The sequence below is a fragment of the Biomphalaria glabrata genome, chromosome 6, assembly GCF_947242115.1.
Source record: "Biomphalaria glabrata chromosome 6, xgBioGlab47.1, whole genome shotgun sequence".
Lineage (NCBI taxonomy): Eukaryota > Metazoa > Mollusca > Gastropoda > Planorbidae > Biomphalaria > Biomphalaria glabrata.
In genome coordinates this window covers 42,667,805-42,683,446 of record NC_074716.1, presented here as the reverse complement: position 1 = coordinate 42,683,446, position 15,642 = coordinate 42,667,805, and the positions used below count along the sequence as shown (strand labels likewise).

Sequence of the window (15,642 nt, the reverse complement as noted above, 5' to 3'; positions counted from 1 at the left end):
TTTTCACAGTATTTTATATTTGATATGAGTATGCCGGCTGAAAGGGTAAACCCATTTTCACACTCTACTTTTATTTTCATGACAAAATTGAAAAAAAGTGTTAAGAGAACATTTGGCATGTTTGACATAGATCGAAATCCAATCTACTAGATCAGTAATACCCAAACTAAGGCCCGCGGGTCATATCCGGCTAGCATGAAATATAACAACCATTTATTCCGTTCCTGATTTGTTAAATATATTTTTATGTTATAAATGTTTGTAATTTCTACCACATACAGCCAAATTGAAATATCTCCATAAAGACAATGATAGTCACATCAATAAATTTACGCTAGAGGTCAAGGACAGACGTTGAGTACAGCTGATGACGTCAAGAGCTCACGTTCTGACTCAGTGCGAGCGTGGTGCGTGTCCGTCGCACTTGTCTCTCAGCCTCATCAGTGCTTCCTCTTCCTTCTCCGATCACCCTCCCACCTCCCTACCATATGGCCTGACCATCAACTGTCCTGCTCGACTCTCTGAAAGGTTTTAGATAGTGAAGTCTCCTCTTAACCTCCCCCCCCCCCCCGTACCCTCTTTAAAAAAAAAGTTTTAATCAAGGCATCGTTGACCACAGATAGTAGCCAGTAAAGGAAAGATGTGTGTATGTGTGTGTGTTGTTGTTGTGAATCGCGTATGTCTGAATGTGTGTATGTGAGCGAATACTTAGAATGATATGGAAAAAAAGTATTTTAAGGGAGGGGGGATGTAAATAATGACTAAACGAAAGGGTTATGAGCTTGCAGTCAGTGTAGTGGTGTAGCATCCATAACACTGGCCCGGACCTATGATTAATAGAAGCCCACAGCGGTCATTTTAAAGAAAGTCGATTATTACTGTTATTAAGAAGTTCAAGCGTTGAGTGACATGACATAACGTTTTGTACAAAGTCGTTACCGAATAGAAATTTTTCGTACAAAGTCGTTACCGAATAGAATTTATTCATACAAAGTCGTTACCGAATAGAAATTTTTGTACAAAGTCCTTATCGAAAAGAAATTTTTGTACAAAGTCCTTACAGAATATAAATTTTTGTACAAAGTCGTTACCGAATAGTGAGTCAAGACACTATTACCTTTATAAAGGGTGGTACATACACTGACAAGTCTCTTTGTTAAGTGAATTCACTATTACCTATAAAATGAATGGATTTTTAGTCACACACAACCTTAGAGTTTTTTCAAGGGGCGGGGTCGCCATCATATTCTTGCTGCACCCCTTAGTTAATGTATCTTTAAGCAGATATACGATTACAACGGGTGCCAGTTTCCAGTGCTGGATGTTCTTATAGTCTAAAAAAAAAGCTATAGCTTAAACACTCCTGCTTACCTGAACGTCAATAAAAATGGTTTTGAAGAAAGAGGAAAGAAAGAATTGTCTTACAAGAAGCCCCAGATCTCTAACAGCTAAATCCGGCCCTGCCCGTTTCAAGCGTGCTTCTATGTGAGTGCATATATACCAGGAAAATAAACATTACCAATGACCTTTGAGAGAGGTCAAGTTGAGTTCTTACTTAAGCAAACACAAGCAAGGAATAGGTCATTGTTCAAAGAGGCTCGCGCCGAAAGAAAATGTTACAATAATAGCGAAGACAGCTACAAATACAGAGTCGCTTTAAGGTTTCATACAGAGCTTGGACAAATGTCAACAAAACTGACCAGATGTCCATTCGTTGTCTACTTCTCTACCCCCCCCCTCCTTTCCCATAATCCTTCTCCTGAGAGAACAGATTTTCAACGTTCCAAGTGCGCTGTTCATGTGAAGACAAATAAGTCGACGTGTATACATAGCCACATACTTAAAAACAAACATATATCTAAGAAAACAAAGAGAACCATTTACAAAACCATCTTACTTAGACTTAGACTTAGGTTCTCCCGCGCCGTTCGGCGCAGAAGACGACAAGCCGTCTCCATAAAGATCTGTCATTGGCAATGTCTGAAGCCTCATCCCACCCGGTGTCCACTGTTCTGAGGTCCTCCATGAAGGTGTGTCGCCAAGTAATACGAGGACGCCCTGTTTGCGCTTTCCTCGTATTGGCTTCCATGTTATCGCAACTCTTGGTGTGCGCAATTCATTTTGACGTAGAACATGTCCCTTTAAACCTCATGCGACGCTCTGTCACAACCTCACTAAGTGTTCGACTCCCAGTTCGGCATAGGATTTCCTTGTTTGAGACCCGATCTGTGTAACTGACTCAAAAAATCCGTCTCAGCCATTTTTGTTGAGCCACATTTAGTCTTTTCTCAATTTTGACAGATGTCTTCCATGTCTCACATACATATGTAGCAGTTGGAATGACGATTGTGTTGAGACCTGTAGTCTTGTTTGCAAGCGATGTCTGGACGCTGACCAAAACCACAGAAAATTTGATAAATACTTGGGAAATAAAAATCCTCAGAAATGCCTAAGAGGAAAATGATCCTCTCGAGGGCGGGATCTCTTTAAACCTCCAGGCGAACGTAAAAAAATGTGTGTCTGTTACTTATGATCAAATCTGCTACTCAGTATAGAGCACAACAGGAAACGTCAAAGGATGAGGTCAGCCATGACCAACTGACGGCTTCCGAACCTTGGGTCCTGGGTTCGAATCTCAGTGAAGACTAGGATTTTGAGTTTCGGGATTTTTAGGGCGCCTCTGAGTCCACCCAACTCTAATGGGTAACTGACTTTAATAGTGGAAAGTAAAGGCGGTTGGTCGTCGTGATGGCCACATGACACCCTGCTCGTTAGATGTTGGCCAAGAAACAGATGATGTTAAAATCATCTGCCGTACAGATTGCAAGGTCGGAAAGGGGAACTTTACTTTTATGTTTGTTGTAATATTTGACCTTTGACCTCAACCAAAGAGAACTAATGCAGTTCCCAAAATATTGTATGGTGCAATGGTTCCTTAGTAGACCTAGAATGTATTTTATGTATAAGGCCATTTGAGAATCACTGGCTTGAAAATGGATTTTGAAGGAAGAAAGCAACTCCAAGAGAGGTAATTACTTCAAAGCGAAAATTGTTTTTCCTTGAGTAGGTGATCGTTGACTGAGTTATCTCTCTTGTGGGCCCTTAGAGTTTGGAAACAAGGAAACAAACAAAAATTAGCCCCACAGGGTTGAAAAGTGGAAAAGGATTGTGTAAGCGTATCTGACTGAAAGACAGAGTGACCTAATGAAAGAAGATGGTTGGATGGATTTAAACAGACACAAGCGACGATTGTTCTGCGCATACACGTGCGGTCGGATTTTATTTACGGACAACGGACTTTGTGTCTCAAGAGACAGTCGGACGACTTCATTATTTTTACATTACACTTTTTGTCTTTTTTATTTTGATGGCTGGTTTCTCTAAGCGTTGCCATGGAGATACAGAATTTTATATGTATTTTGGAAGGCACATCAATAGCTTAAGTTTTTTTTTCTTATTGTTATAAAAAAAAGACTTATGCATAAAATATCAGTAGGAATGAAGAACTTGTTAACTATTTGTCAGGCAACGTTACACCATAGAATTAAAAAAAATATAAATATAATTTATATTAATACTGTCATTACCATTATAATAAATAATTATTGTTTGCAAATATTTGGATATGAAGTGCACCGCACTTTACACTTTGTTTTATCTTTTAAATCCATGTTTTGTTTTTGTTTTTTAGTTGGTGAAAATTTATCTGGTAATATTTCGATAATGCATGATATTGGATTTAATAATAATAATAATAATAATAATAATAATAATAATCTTTATTATCCGTCAGGAAATTTGTTTTATAATAGTGCATTACAAAAAAAACATCAACAGTACTTGATTAGAGCAAACATTTGTACAATGGCACACAATTGCACACAATGGCACACAATTGCACACAATGGCACACAATTGCACACAATTGCACACAATGGTACACAATGGCACACAATGGCACACAATTGCACACAATGGCACACAATGGCACACAATTGCACACAGTGGCACACAATGGCACACAATGGCACACTATGGCACACAAGATATGCGTTCATATCCCAGTTTCTGTTTAAAGGATTACGGGCACGACATGGCCTAAATTGTTCCGATGTGCCTAAACTCAAAACTCAAACTGAAACTCTTTAACATTACATGCGAAATTTACAAAAGTAGGCTAAGTTACATATAAAGATAGGATCTTCAGTTGAATTGTTTCATCGCTATAAATAAAGGGACATAAATACATAACATGCATGTTAGCTTCTCAGGTTTGGATATGTATTAATTACTAGCCCAAACCTTACGTAGAAAAGCAGGGGAATGCGGATAGGATTTAAACCCATAACCATTCGGAGAGCTTGCCACAAAGCCATTGTTTGAGCACTAGCTTCCCTGCCGTCTTCTTAACTCCTTGTTTCTCAAAGTGAGGTGCACCGTGATAGCAGAAATCATAATGATCATTTCTTTTATTGAATTTTCATTAGTTAGGTTGATTAAAAGCGACTAAATCAATATTAGAGGACTGGAGACAATATCTTACAAGCAAAAGCTAGCATGCAGAACAAATCACAATATAGTATTTAATTCAGTCAAGCGGCCGATACTACAGTACCTTCGGAAGATACCACGTTTTGTAACAATGAAAATGCCTACAACATTAGAGGCGGATGATTCTGTGAGATGATAAATAGGCATAGTCTACGCTTACGGTTTCCAGCCTGCTTATGACCCATGGGTGTAGCGGGGGGGGGGGGGTCTAGGGGTTCAACCCCCCCCCCCTCGTAAATGAAATCCCCCCAGCAGGAAAGGGGGGGGGTGGAATTTTGTGACAGAATTTTTGCTTTGATTTTGTTTATTTTATGTGAGATATTAAAAATTAAACCATCACTTGCCCCAGCCCAGCCAAGGGGGAGGGGGTTTCGCAGTTACATCCCCCTTTTCTATAAAACAAAACAAACAAACAAATAAATAATGCAAACGACAATCCCATAATTCCAAGAGCATAGCTAAGGAAGATTTTGATTTTAAACCCCCCTCCGAAATTTACAATAAAACCCCCTCTTCAGTATAAGACTATCCATACATCAGTCACTAGGTTCTATGAGTGCAGACAAGAGGGGTTTTGGGTTTAAAACCTCATCCAGCGGGGTTTGCAGCTAAAAACCACCTCTTCATTATAAAAAAACAAATTAGACACTGAAAGTTCTATGAGCATAACCTAAGTGCGTTTTGAGTTTAAACCCCCTACTAGCGGTGTTTGAAGCTAACAACCACCTCTTCAATTAAAAAAAAATCAAATTACACACTCAAAATTCTATGAGCGTAGCCAAAGGGGGTATATTTTTTTTACCAATTGTTTTTGTTTAGCGCAATTAGATGCTTTTAGCTTTTTCAATGCGCTATAATTCTATCACTTGTCTGGACCAGTTGGAAAGGGATAGGGGGAGAAAGAACGGGGTATCTGGGCGATCGCTTTTTAAATGTTAATGTTTATTTGTTAGTTGTTTCAATTGATTCTTATGTTGTCAGGTGAAAGAAATAATTGTGCAAAGTTTCAGCTTGATCCGAGATTGGGAATCGGAGAAATAACGTGTACAAACTTTTTACCAGACAGATAGAGTTAATTGATATACGCTTTGGTAAAAAACTTTTTTTTAGAGTTATTTACAGAACTTATACGTTTGTTTACTAGCCAAGGGTGCTAAACAATAGAGAATATTGAAGCGGAATAACAACAACTTTGAAACAGATTTATATGTTGCAGGTGTAAAGGGTTAAAAAAAGAACATACCTTTGGCGCTCACTCCCTCTACGCTGACTCCTAGACCGGCCAAGAAGGTCAAACTTGTGTTGATGTTTTCAACCTGTTCCAAATACGAAGCTATAATTAGACATTGTACATCTATTATGCCAATGGGTGTAGATGAGGCTGTTAGCGTGGCATAAAGTAAAGAGGGGGGTCTCTTGTTTCAGCATGTCTGGACATTCCTGATAGGTCTGGGTGTTATCTGGAGTCTAGCACGCGGTCGATGTTTGGATAAGTTACACAGAACAGTGGACTTAGTGTTGTCGTGTGTTTCTTGCATTTTCTTATAGCGTCATTTTGTTTTCTGCAAAACTTTTATTTCTGGTTCATATTCTCTCTCTCTCTTTTTGCCCACTTGTTCTCTCTTTTATGTGTTTAGTTCACCTACCATTCTTTTAGGGAGTGTTTTTTTTTTGTTATTTTCGTCTGTCTCTCATTCTCTTCCATTCACTTCTCTAGACTCCTATCACTTCTCTAGACTCCTATCACTTATCTAGACTCCTATCACTTATCTAGACTCCTATCACTTATCTAGACTCCTATAACTTATCTAGACTCCTATAACTTATCTAGACTCCTATAACTTATCTAGACTCCTATAACTTATCTAGACTCCTATAACTTATCTAGACTCCTATCACTTATCTAGAATCCTATAACTTATCTAGAATCCTATCACTTCTCTAGACTCCTATAACTTATCTAGACTCCTATCACTTATCTAGAATCCTATAACTTATCTAGACTCCTATCACTTATCTAGAATCCTATAACTTATCTAGACTCCTATCACTTATCTAGACTCCTATAACTTATCTAGACTCCTATCACTTATCTAGAATCCTATAACTTCTCTAGACTCCTATCACTTATCTAGAATCCTATAACTTATCTAGACTCCTATCACTTATCTAGACTCCTATCACTTATCTAGAATCCTATAACTTATCTAGAATCCTATAACTTATCTAGACTCCTATCACTTATCTAGACTCCTATCACTTATCTAGACTCCTATCACTTATCTAGAATCCTATAACTTATCTAGACTCCTATCACTTATCTAGAATCCTATCACTTCTCTAGACTCCTATCACTTATCTAGACTCCTATAACTTATCTAGACTCCTATCACTTATCTAGACTCCTATCACTTATCTAGACTCCTATAACTTATCTAGACTCCTATAACTTATCTAGAATCCTATAACTTATCTAGACTCCTATCACTTATCTAGAATCCTATAACTTATCTAGACTCCTATCACTTATCTAGAATCCTATCACTTATCTAGACTCCTATCACTTATCTAGACTCCTATCACTTATCTAGACTCCTATAACTTATCTAGACTCCTATCACTTATCTAGACTCCTACCACTTATGTAGACTCCTATCACTTATCTAGACTCCTATCACTTATCTAGACTCCTATCACTTATCTAGACTCCTATCACTTATCTAGAATCCTATAACTTATCTAGACTCCTATAACTTATCTAGAATCCTATCACTTATCTAGACTCCTATCACTTATCTAGAATCCTATCACTTCTCTAGACTCCTATCACTTATCTAGACTCCTATAACTTATCTAGACTCCTATCACTTATCTAGACTCCTATCACTTATCTAGACTCCTATAACTTATCTAGACTCCTATAACTTATCTAGACTCCTATAACTTATCTAGAATCCTATAACTTATCTAGACTCCTATCACTTATCTAGAATCCTATAACTTATCTAGACTCCTATCACTTATCTAGAATCCTATCACTTATCTAGACTCCTATCACTTATCTAGACTCCTATCACTTATCTAGACTCCTATCACTTATCTAGACTCCTATAACTTATCTAGACTCCTATCACTTATCTAGACTCCTATCACTTATGTAGACTCCTATCACTTATCTAGACTCCTATCACTTATCTAGACTCCTATCACTTATCTAGACTCCTATAACTTATCTAGACTCCTATCACTTATCTAGAATCCTATAACTTATCTAGACTCCTATAACTTATCTAGAATCCTATCACTCATCTAGACTCCTATCACTTATCTAGACTCCTATCACTTATCTAGACTCCTATAACTTATCTAGACTCCTATCACTTATCTAGACTCCTATAACTTATCTAGACTCCTATCACTTATCTAGACTCCTATCACTTATCTAGACTCCTATCACTTAGACTCCTATCACTTATCTAGACTCCTATCACTTATCTAGACTCCTATCACTTATCTAGAATCCTATAACTTATCTAGACTCCTATAACTTATCTAGACTCCTATAACTTATCTAGACTCCTATAACTTATCTAGACTCCTATAACTTATCTAGACTCCTATCACTTATCTAGACTCCTATCACTTCTCTAGAATCCTATCACTTCTCTAGACTCCTATAACTTATCTAGACTTCTATAACTTATCTAGACTCCTATAACTTATCTAGACTCCTATAACTTATCTAGACTCCTATAACTTAACTAGACTCCTATAACTTATCTAGACTCCTATCACTTATCTAGACTCCTATCACTTATCTAGACTCCTATCACTTATCTAGACTCCTATAACTTATCTAGACTCCTATAACTTATCTAGACTCCTATAACTTATCTAGACTCCTATCACTTATCTAGACTCCTATAACTTATCTAGACTCCTATAACTTATCTAGACTCCTATAACTTATCTAGACTCCTATAACTTCTCTAGACTCCTATCACTTATCTAGAATCCTATAACTTATCTAGACTCCTATCACTTATGTAGACTCCTATAACTTATCTAGACTCCTATAACTTATCTAGACTCCTATCACTTATCTAGACTCCTATAACTTATCTAGACTCCTATAACTTATCTAGACTCCTATAACTTCTCTAGACTCCTATCACTTATCTAGACTCCTATCACTTATCTAGACTCCTATCACTTATCTAGACTCCTATCACTTATCTAGACTCCTATAACTTATCTAGACTCCTATCACTTATCTAGACTCCTATAACTTATCTAGACTCCTATCACTTATCTAGACTCCTATAACTTATCTAGACTCCTATCACTTATCTAGACTCCTATCACTTATCTAGACTCCTATCACTTATCTAGACTCCTATCACTTATCTAGACTCCTATCACTTATCTAGACTCCTATAACTTATCTAGACTCCTATAACTTATCTAGACTCCTATAACTTATCTAGAATCCTATCACTTCTCTAGACTCCTATCACTTATCTAGACTCCTATAACTTATCTAGACTCCTACAACTTATCTAGACTCCTATCACTTATCTAGACTCCTATCACTTATCTAGACTCCTATAACTTATCTAGACTCCTATAACTTATCTATAATCCTATCACTTATCTTGACTCCTATCACTTCTCTAGACTCCTATAACTTATCTAGACTCCTATCACTTATCTAGAATCCTATAACTTATCTAGACTCCTATCACTTATCTAGAATCCTATAACTTATCTAGACTCCTATAACTTATCTAGACTCCTATCACTTATCTAGAATCCTATAACTTATCTAGACTCCTATCACTTATCTAGACTCCTATAACTTATCTAGACTCCTACAACTTATCTAGACTCCTATCACTTATCTAGACTCCTATCACTTATCTAGACTCCTATCACTTATCTAGACTCCTATCACTTATCTAGAATCCTATAACTTATCTAGACTCCTATCACTTATCTTGACTTCTATCACTTATCTAGACTCCTATAACTTATCTAGACTCCTATCACTTATCTAGACTCCTATCACTTATCTAGACTCCTATCACTTATCTTGACTTCTATCACTTATCTAGACTCCTATAACTTATGTAGACTCCTATCACTTATCTAGACTCCTATCACTTATCTAGAATCCTATCACTTATCTAGACTCCTATCACTTATCTTGACTTCTATCACTTATCTAGACTCCTATAACTTATCTAGACTCCTATCACTTATCTAGACTCCTATCACTTATCTAGACTCCTATCACTTATCTAGACTCCTATCACTTATCTAGACTCCTATAACTTATCTAGACTCCTATCACTTATCTAGACTCCTATCACTTATCTAGACTCCTATCACTTATCTAGACTTCTATCACTTATCTGAACTAGTTGAGAACATTGAAGAGGGAGGGGGAGATGAAATAAATGGATATCTTGGTGAATGTTAACATAATAACTTTTTAAAAGCATTTATAAAAATTAAAAAAAAAAAAAGTGGTAACGACCTGAATTCGAACTCATAGCTCAAGCCGACACTCTAACCACTCTGCTAGTGAAGAGCTTATGAATACAGAGGATTGTATAGTTATCTATTTGTATTTAAGTATTTCCAATACTTAAATTAACTTTTCTAAAACCAAAATTATATCGAAATACTGGACGTAGCCGGTGGAAAAAATATTCATATTTTTAATCCTCTATCCAGAAAGAATATTATTAGTTCTGTAATATTCACATTAATTTCTTTTTTTTTTAAATCTGTCGTTTAAAGCAATGAAGAAAAAAAAAAGATTTGCTTGTCTTGAGGTATTAATAGTCGAACTGATTAAAAGCCGCACTGACGTCACACCGGTTCAATGGACCTGACCAGGAAGACAGGAGACACGTTTGTTTTTTCTTAATGAGCCTCGACGAATGGCTCGCGTTAGGATAATTATAGAATCAGGAATGTTGACTTCCAAACATGAAATGTTTTTCTCTTTTACTCAAACTATGACATTAAAGAATGGGCGAAGAGGGTTAATTACTTTCAGAAATAAACGAATTGTCGTTAAAATAAACGAATGTATTGTCGTGAAAATAAACAAATGTATTGTCGTGAAAATAAACAAATGTATTGTCGTTAAAATAAACAAATGTATTGTCGTTAAAATAAACAAATGTATTGTCGTTAAAAGAGGAAGAGGAGTTAAGGTGTAAAGTAAAGTTCCCCTTTCAGACCAAGCGGTCTTTAGGACAGATCATCTGTTTTTTAGGCCCACAGTTAACGAGGGTGTCGGGTGGCTAGCACAACGAAAAACACCTTTACATTTCTATTCTCATAGAGCTTGGTTGGACTCAGAAGCGCCCTAAAGATCCCAAAATTAAAAATCCCAGTCTTCACCAGGATTCGAACCCGGGATCTCTAGTTTGGAAGCTACACGCTTAACCACTCAGCTTCTGAGCCTCCTAATTCACTTGTAGTTACGAAAACAGCTGGCCGAGTTGTAGCCACCCGATACCCTAACGACAGCCATTCTCAAAATAAGGTTTTCAATAGATTCGGCTTCCTGGGCGTATTTAACTAAGTAATTGAGGGTTTTCACAATAAAAGTTAATCACAGTAATCTGTTCTTTGTTGACACCTTGATTTGTGTATGTCCTTTAAGAAATAAAATACAAAAAAAAAAAAAAAAAAGAGAGATAAAGAAGAGAAAGCGATACGAAGCAATGTGGAAGTGATGCGTTGAATCGATTAAGGAAAACGAAAAAAAAATATAAAAAGATTAAGAGAGATTTGGAATTATACGAAACAAATAACATTTTTTTTTTTTCTTTCAAGACAAATGCTCTCTTAAGAAGATGAAGACTTTTCGTAAGTATTTTACTCATTTTTACTAATGAATGACCGATTTTTTTAAAAAGGAACATTATCAAGTCCTATTTCCTCCTCACGCTGTTGCGGTGCGGTGGCTGAGTGGTAAGCGCTTTGCTTCCAAACCGGAAATCCTGGATTGAATCCTGGTGAAGACTAGGTTTATTAATTTCGGGCTTCGGGCGAGTCCACCCAGCTCTAATGGGTACCTGACATTAATTGAGGAATAGTAAAGGCGGTTGGTCGTTGTGCTGGCCACATGGCACCCTCGTTAACTGTTGGCCACAGAAACAGATGACCTTTACATCATATGCCCTATAGACCGCTAGGTCTGAAAGAGGAACTTTACTTTTTCTTACTATTTCCTCCTCCCTAGAAAACAAAACCTGTTTTAACGAATGTATAAATCCACGCAGAGTATATACAATGCTAATGACAGGCCTACAGGTCCAGGCTTAGAAGATGGTGCACCAAATGTTCCAGAGAACTTCTCATTCTTTATTCAGTTCTTCAATGAATAAGACCTTTATGCAAGCGTATCCGCTGGTCGTATTTCTGTTACAAGATAAAGATTTTTGAGACCAAATGAACTATCAGAGAGATAATATTTGGAAAAATTATAACGGCCAAACTAGATTTTTACCAGTGTGAAGGTCTTCTGAGTAGACTCAGAGGCGCCAGAAGATCCCGAAATTAAAAATCCCAGTCTTTAGCAGGTTTTGAGCCCGGAACAAGCGCTTTACCGCCCAGCCACCACGCTTCCACCAGTTTGAACTAATTGTTCGTAATTCTTTTTCCAACGGTATACACCAAATTTTTAGGAAAATCGTTAGAGCCGTTATCGAAATTCATGTGCGAAAGAGATTACACATTTTATTCCATAATTTTTAAAAGCGCACACACAATTGTCATAAGGTTCCATTAAAATATTGTGCTTATAAATACTTCTGAACTCTGTACAACCGGATACACCAAAAAATGCTAGCTATTTATAGACTTGTCTCAATTTACGAAATTCTCCACAAAATTAAAGTCATTCCTTTTAAAAGTTAACGTTTTAAGCAACATTTCACAATTTCCTTGATCTCAAACCTTGCAAACAATGCCTTCTACAAAAGGTTATCTAAAATAGCGTTTTCTAGACCTATGAGATTTTTATTCCACTATCTCGGGGGGTATCAATCTGTGTCAACAATTCGCTGATCATATAATCATTTCATTGAAACCATTACAGCTACATCCACTCCTCGACTATTAAAAAATGGACGAGAAACTTGGGCTTCGGAAGGAAATAAGCCGGCCCTGCTTCTTCAAACCAATGCTGTGTTTATTATGATATGCAGACCCGGGATTGACATATCGCTATTTATAACAAGCGTTACTCTCCTGGAATAAATCCAGACGCTAACGCGGCGGCAAGATTCTGATCCCATGCGATGAGAAGAATGGCAGGAGGAACTAACCGAGCCGTCCTGGTCTAGAAATAGAATGAAAGTGTCAAGGTCAATGAGATCCGATCTTTAAAAAAAATGCTTAAAAAAAAGATAAAGCATTATCAAGGATATCATATTTATAAAATGTTTGTAGTTCAAATGTTTGTTTTTTTCATATCTCGAGACCAATTGCGTCATGAAGTAATCGATAAATCTGTCTAGATAGAAACTTGATCTAAGAACATTTGAAATACTTTGCTAGATGTTTGCTGGGAACCCGAATCGTTAAATCCTTTCCCTTGTTACATCTAAATGGGAAAGTGGCAACGGTTTTAATGGGTTTTTTTAATTTCTAAATCTTAAACGCTGCCAGACGAACAACTACACTAAGATCCACTTCTGTTTAAAATAAGTATACATTGATCAGCTATTTTCTTTATTCCTATTAGTACTGGAAAAGTTCATGGTCGTCTTAGTCTCAAGAGAAGTGTAAACAGGAAGTTTCAAATCCTTCTAAGAGAAGATTCTAAACAAGCAAAAGAAAAAAAAAAGGTTATTTTTCTAAAAACAAAGCTTATCTAAATGAAACAACAGCCAAGTACTGCCATTTACCTGAAAATGGCATGATTTAGCTCCCTTTCTGCCATATAAAACAAAGCTAATTCATTAGTACTAATTGATTATCTAATTGTTTAATTGTTGGATTGATTCGTGTATTGTCATCGACTACGACTAATTATGCCAAAATTTCAACTTCATTTGAGAATAGGAAGTGGGAGAAAAAAATGTTTCAAGACGTAATAAGGGGATTAAATCGATATAAACATCCACATCTCTCATTAAATAGCATTTATTCCCCTTATTTCGATATCAAACAAATAATCACCAATAATTAAAAAATTAATTGGCTATTTTTTTTTGTCTGAATGCTTCGTGACCTGTCAGGTTTAATGATTATTTGTGCAAAGTCTCAACTTGATCAAGATTGGGAACTGGGAGAACAAACGTGTTCAAACATTTTACCAGACCGACAGACAGATAGACAGACAGAAGGAGTTGATATAAGATTTGTAAAGAGTGAATGTATGTACATTCTGTGAATTCAGTTGTCATTATTCCCTCGGTTGATATAACAATGGGGTATATTGTTATTTTAGATAACTTCCATAACCGCCTTATCGCCAAGCTTAGGTTCCCATATTTTCTTTTGTTTTTCCATTTCAGTTTTTCTTATATTATTATTATTATTATTAGGCGCTTTCGTGGTGTCTAATGCAGATAAAACAAATGGAGGGAGGGTTAGGGTAACGGAGGTAACACTCAACGAAAGGCCGAACAATCAATATAAGTTAGTCGACGCTGATACTGAACAAGTTGAATAGCTATGAAGGGAACAGTCGAATGTCAGCTAACTCTCTACGTTCATATCAAGCTTCCCATCTCTAAGGCGTCCTGGAAGTAGTCCGTTTAAGTCGTCTGATATTTCGCTCTGACTAAAACCTAGTCTTGTTTTTACTAGTCACGTGACAGTCACGTCATTGTCTCAAAGTCAAAACTTCGTATTTCCGAAACAAATAATTAATTCCTAATCGTGCCGTAACATTATTATTATTATTATTATTATTATTATTATTATTATTATTATTATTATTATTATAAAACGTGTTTCGAAATCTCTGACGTCTCCAAGATAGAGATTTATTGTTACTGTTACTTTTATATGTTGCCGCCAATCATTCTGAGAGTCGGTGAGTAGTTAATGTGAAAACACTAAGAAAGTACTTTTAGTACCGTCAAGTAAAAACTCCTCCATAAGTCCTTGCGCTTTATGATCCCTTTCAATGACGTCGACCCTTGAAGCATTTCTTTCAAAATTGTTTTCGGTTAAATCTCAAGACAGCTAGTTGGGGGGAAGGGTGGGGGGAGGAGAAGGAGGAGTGCCCGCTGAAAGCTCAGGCTGTGATGACTTTCCCCAGAACTCTTGTTACTGTGTTTAGATCTCCAGGCATCGTGATGGACTGAAAAGAGAGGGGCGGGGGAATTAATTAATGCTTTAGGAACGCTGTCCGTCAGACGTCCACTTGTTTCAGACTGTACACGCCTCATTACCCTGGACAGTGGGCTCCTCCTGTCTGCTCGGGAGGTATAAGAGGGAGTGGGGGAGAGTCTGCAGCTACTCTCTTCTTGGCTGTCTTCTGTCCAGACACTTTGATTTCTTGAACTCCTATATATGTACTCTTTCTTTCTCTGTGTGTCTCAACTTATCTGTTTCTTGCTCCCCATCCCACCATATCTCTTTCTCTCTCTCTTTCTCTCCCCATATCTCTTTCTCTCTCTCTCTCTCTCTTCCTCTCCTCCCTCCCCCATATCTCTCTCTCTCTCTTCCTCTCCTCCCTCCCCCCATTTCTCTTTCTCTCTCTCTCTCTTCCTCTCCTCCCTCCCCCCATATCTCTTTCTCTCTCTCTCTCTCTTCCTCTCCTCCCTCCCCCATATCTCTTTCTCTCTCTCTCTCTCTTCCTCTCCTCCCTCCCCCCATATCTCTTTCTCTCTCTCTCTCTTCCTCTCCTCCCTCCCCCATATCTCTCTCTCTCTCTTCCTCTCCTCCCTCCCCCCATATCTATTTCTCTCTCTCTCTCTTCCTCTCCTCCCTCCATCATATCTCGTTCTCTCCCTCTCTTCCTCTCCTCCCTCCCCCCATTTCTCTTTCTCTCTCTCTCTCTCTCTTCCTCCCTCCCCCCATATCTCTTTCTCTCTCTCTCTCTCTTCCTCT

At 37.3% G+C, this 15,642-nt stretch overlaps 1 protein-coding gene across 7 annotated transcripts in view; it reads right to left on the bottom strand.

Annotated features, from left to right (window-relative positions):
* The window catches only part of LOC106061977 (neuron navigator 3-like), a 474,243-nt gene that overhangs the window by 254,219 nt on the left and 204,382 nt on the right, over positions 1–15,642 (bottom strand). For all 7 annotated transcript variants that reach the window (XM_056032697.1, XM_056032701.1, XM_056032698.1 and 4 more), the window contains exon 4: positions 5,795–5,867. In XM_056032697.1, coding sequence (XP_055888672.1) covers positions 5,795–5,867 — 73 coding nt within the window. The remainder of the gene's footprint in view (positions 1–5,794; positions 5,868–15,642) is intronic.